Genomic DNA, 5,223 nt, shown 5'->3' with positions numbered 1-5,223 from the left:
TCTAGTCCTATTCTTCTTTACCCGTCGTGATCTTCATTTGTTCTTTTAGGATTCCATTTGTTTGTTTGAAAAAAAGTTGTTTATGTTTTCACTGAACGGGGTTAGCAGCGACTCGTTAGTTTTAGTTATCACTTAACAGGGATATCATGGTCTCGTCAGATGATTAATAAGGTGATTCCCTCCTAGTTTTCTTTTACTCGTTGTGATCTCTATTTGTTCGTTTGGGCTTCCATTTGTTCGTTTGAAAAATGTCGTTTAGGTTTTCATCGAACGGGGCTAGCAGGGACTTGTGGGCTTTTGTTTTCACTAAACGTGGCTATCATAGACTTGTGGGATGATTACTGATATGAGTCCCTCATTCTAGTCTTCTTTTATTCCATGAGGTTTTCATTTGTTCGTTTGTGCATCCATTTGTTCGTTTGAAAATGTCACTTCTGTTTTTACTGAATTGGGCTAACAGCGAATCATAGGCTTTTGTTTTCACTGAACAGTGCTATCATGGTCTCCTTGGATGATTAAGAAGGTGAGTCCCTTATTCTAGTCATCTTTTACTCGGGGTGGTTTTCATTTGTTCGTTTGGTTTTCCATTTGTTCGTTTGAAAATTTTCGCTTCTGTTTTCACTGAACGTGGCTATCATGGACTGGTGGGATGATTAAGGAGGTAAGTTCCTCATTCTAGTCATCATTTACTCGGGGTGGTTTACATTTGTTCGTTAGGTTTTCCATTTGTTCGTTTGAAAAGTTTCGCTTCTATTTTCACATAACGAGGCTAGCAGTGACTCGTAGGCTTTTGTTTTCACTGAACGGGGCTGTCATGGTCTCGTGGTGGTCTCGTGGGATGTTTAAGGAGGCGAGTAACTCATTCTAGTCTTCTTTACTCGCAATGGTCTTCATTTGTTCATTTGGGCTTCCATATGTTCGGTTGAAAAATGTCGTTTCTGTTTTCACTTAACGGGGCTAGCGGCTACTCTTGGGCTTTTGTTTTCTATGAACAGGGGGCTATCATGGACTCGTGGGTTGATTAATGAGGTGAGTCCCTCATTCTAGTCATCTTTTACTCGTTGTGGTCTCTATTTAGTCGTTTGGGCTTCCCTTTGTTCGTTTAAAAAGGTGTCATTTCGGTTTTCATTGAACGGGCTCGTAGGGACTTGTGGGTTGTTTTTCCACTAAACGTGGCTATCATGGACTCGTGGGATGATTACGCAGATGAGTCCCTCATTCTAGTATTCTTTTATTTGCTGAGGTTTTCAATTATTCGTTTGTGCATCCATTTGTTCGTTTGAAAATCTTCGCTTCTGTGTTTACTAAATGGGGCTAACAACGACTAGTGGGCTTGTTTTTTTCACTGAACAAAACTATCATGGACTAGTGATATGATCAAGGAGGTGAGCCCATCATTCTAGTCTTCTTATACTTGCTGTGGTTTCCATTTGTTCGTTTGGGCTTAATTTGTTCGTTGAAAAGTGTCGCTTCTGTTTTGATTGTACGAGGCTAGCATCGACTCGTGGGCTTTTATTTTCACCAAACATGGCTATCATGGCCCCGTGGGATCAATCACACGTTGCCAAGTGCATCAGTCATTCCGAGCGTTGGTAAATAACGAGCGTTGTCGGTCTCGACCGCGTGGCGGTGTGTCGAGATGAATTAAGTCAGTTTTTGTTACGTCCGTGACAAAAATGGAACTAATATAAAAAGGTCGGTAAAACCCACCAGATCATTTGTAAAACCTGAGTGTTATTGGAGCCGGGCATGATAGCGGTGAGCTGACGCATATAACCGTCTTAATTATCACTTTAAAAACAAACCAAAAAAACTAAATTACTTGACCCAATCAAATTTACCAAGTGGACCAATCGTTGGGACACCAAAGTCCAAAATTCTTCTTTATCCTATATGATAATAAATAATATTGCAACAATCATCCATATTCATATTTATATCAATTAGTTCTTTTGTCACCAACGCAACCTATTTGATTTGTTGTAGCGTTAGGCACTACCTAAGTTTCTTCATGACTATCACTTACTTATTTATACTAAACAATTATCTAACGCATACTTAAAATTCATTTCTTATATATATAGTCATATTAAGCGTACTAACGACCGGATTTCACAAAATTAAATCATGCTAATACATACTAAACATGATTGTTTTAGTTTTCCTTAACAACCACTCATCTTTCACTATATTACTAATGTTTAAACCGGAGTTGGCTTTCTGGTTCAGTGACTTGTGAATGGTGGTGTTCCTGAGGGAGTTAGACCTGGAGCTTCAAAATAGTATGAAGTTATATTGAGAGTAGTTCCAAGTGTTGTTAAAAAAATACGAAATGTTTAAACTTTTATTTTCACAACAATTAAATGAAGGTGTTGTAATGGTTTAATACTGTTGAGCATCTATAATTTATAGACTTTCAGTTACAAAACAACCCCATGAACCCTTTAATGCTATTGAGTATCTATAATTTATAGACTTTCAGTTATAAAAGTATAAAACTACTTGTATAAATGGGAATACTCATGTATATACACTTTCATTTATAGAACAACCTGATCATGAACCCTTTAGACCATGTAGAATTCAGGAGAAATGGCCATATGGTCATAGACTTCCTTGCTGATTATTACAAAAACATCCAAAACTACCCTGTCAAAAGCCAAGTTAAACCAGGCTTTCTACTAGAAACTTTGCCTGACTCTGTCCCAAAGCATCCGGAGTCCATCGAAACCATATTAATCGACGTGAAGAATAACATTATTCCAGGTATAACACATTGGCAAAGTCCAAACTTCTTTGCATACTTTGCTTCTAGTGGAAGCACCGCAAGCTTTCTCGGTGAGATGCTGATCAACGGGTTTAATGTTGTGGGATTTAATTGGGAATCGTCTCCGGCTGCTACTGAGCTCGAGATCATTGTTATGGAATGGTTATTAAAACTACTCGAACTTCCCAAATTTTTTTCATTTTCAAATGGTGGAGGAGGTGTTTTGCATGGGACTACTTGTGAAGCCTTCATATGCACTTTACATGCTGCAAGAGAGAAGATACTTGATCAAACTGGAAGACAAAATGCACAAAAGCTTGTGGTCTACTGCTCCGACCAAACGCATTTTTCTTTCCAGAAGTCGGTTAAAATCGTTGGGATTAATAAGGAGAATATTCGAGAAGTTTCGACATCCAAATCCTTAAACTTTCAACTATCTCCAAAGTTACTAGACAAGATGATCAAGAAAGATATTGAAGATGGATTTGTTCCAATGTACTTATGTGCTACTGTTGGCACGACGTCTATGACGATGGTGGATCCGTTGGGACCGTTATGTGAGGTGTCAAGTGCATACAATATGTGGGTTCATGTGGATGCTGCATATGCTGGAAGTGCTTGTATATGCCCCGAGTTTCGACATTTTCTTAATGGCGTGGAGGGAGCGAGCTCGTTCAGTTTTAATGCGCATAAATGGATGCTTACAAGTCTGGCTTGTTGTTGCCTTTGGGTGAAGGACAAATCGGCTCTAACGAAATCTCTCTCCACAAATTCGGAGTTGTTGAGAAACCAAGCCACGGAATCAGGGCAAGTTGTGGATTACAAAGACTGGCAGATAACGTTGTCACGACGATTTCAAGCGTTGAAGTTATGGATGGTGTTAAGGAGCTACGGGGCGAGTGGTTTGAGAGGGATAATAAGAAAGCATGTGAGATTGGCTAAGGAATTTCAAGGGCTTGTGAGCATGGACAAAAGGTTTGAGATTATAGTGCCTAGATATTTTTCTGTGGTTTGTTTTCGAGTATCTCCTTATGTGATAGGTCAGCGGTGTGACAACGAGCATGAAACAAATGAGTTTAACAAGAAACTATTGCAATCTGTGAATGCAACAGGGCGTGTATACATGACACATTCGATCGTTGGAGGAGTTTATATTATTCGATTTGCGGTTGGGGCAACTCTCACTGAAGATAGGCATGTGGTGATGGCTTGGAAGTTGGTGCGTGACCAAACGACTTCCATGTTGTGTACACCAACGCCTAATTAAGGGGATCAAAAAGCGCCAAATTTGATGACTTATTAGGAGAAAGACGAAGTAAGAGCATACTAATGCTATCCTGCATAATTAAGCTAAATCTATGTTATAAGTTATCTAAAATAACAAAGCAATTCTACTTGCTACTTTTCATCGTATGAATCCTGAATAAGTTGTCATATAATTTGACATTCTATTTAAATGGTCACAATGCTAAGTTCAAAACTTCAAATTACATACGATTTGATCCTTACATTCGAAAACTACGAATTTGATGGCGGTAAGTAAGCAGAACCTGAATATAGAAGGTTAGGGAGCGAGTCAGCCTTAGAGCACTTAGAGTTACACATAAGAGCATCTACAACAATAAACTTTTACAAACCGCCACATCAGCTCCACGTCAGATTCTAAACTTTTCTCAAAAACCTCCATTTGTTCCATAACAACAAACCTCTACAAACCTTCATTAAAACAATATATAATATATATGTATATAATATATCTATATATGTATGTGAGATGGAGAGATAAAAAGTTGTCCACCTCATTAGTTTGCCACTAGTTTGCAGGAACAAACTTTGGCCCAGGGACTTTGTTCCACAATAAGGAAGTTTGTAACGACCAAGTCCTTAATACGCCACGACGTAGATCCAGACATTGGGTTCTACACCCCGTTGTGGATGCTCTAAATCAGTTTAAAAATGAATACATTTAGTGTAACTTTAGTGGTGCCAGTGAAAAAACATGAGACCCAAATAACTACTGAAGGTGAAGTTGCCCTTAAAGAGGAATTTTTTTCGTATATTAATTTACTTTGTATTTGTATGATCATGTATTCACTAAGAAGTTCTAATATATATATAATTGCTAGTTTGGTGAAGCTACTTTTAATGCAATTAGCAAGTTCGGTTACCTAGTAGTGCTCTCTAACTTGGAGTGTTTGGTAAATAGATTATATAATTTGAAAGAATGTTAGATAGCATATTACTTCGTTCTATATGTTTTAACTGATTTCAAGCACCACTTAACCTAAAGGGTGTTTGTAGGGTCTCGTTTTGTACGTTAGTTTTTGTTATTACTTGATTTATTCACGATGTATAATAGTTAGCTTGTTGGTTTCTATATTGTATGTTTGGGCCCGAGGCCTTGTAAACAATAGCCCATTAGGCCGTAATGATATGTGGGTACGGCATTGCTTCAC

General features: G+C 38.2%; 1 protein-coding gene across 1 annotated transcript; it reads left to right on the top strand.

Annotated features, from left to right (window-relative positions):
* The first annotated feature begins 2,546 nt into the window (after positions 1–2,546).
* LOC143636687 (tyrosine decarboxylase-like) lies at positions 2,547–4,035 on the top strand. Its single transcript, XM_077104215.1, has one exon. The coding sequence runs from the start codon at positions 2,559–2,561 to the stop codon at positions 4,032–4,034; it is 1,476 nt and encodes a 491-aa protein (XP_076960330.1). The 5' UTR covers positions 2,547–2,558; the 3' UTR covers position 4,035.
* Positions 4,036–5,223: the final 1,188 nt, after the last annotated feature.

Source organism: Bidens hawaiensis, unplaced genomic scaffold, assembly GCF_021521415.1.
Source record: "Bidens hawaiensis isolate Kalapana, Puna unplaced genomic scaffold, B.hawaiensis_p1.1 tig00008041_1, whole genome shotgun sequence".
NCBI lineage: Eukaryota > Viridiplantae > Streptophyta > Magnoliopsida > Asterales > Asteraceae > Bidens > Bidens hawaiensis.
Note: the sequence above shows the minus strand (reverse complement) of the source record. Positions and strands in the feature narration are given on the sequence as shown.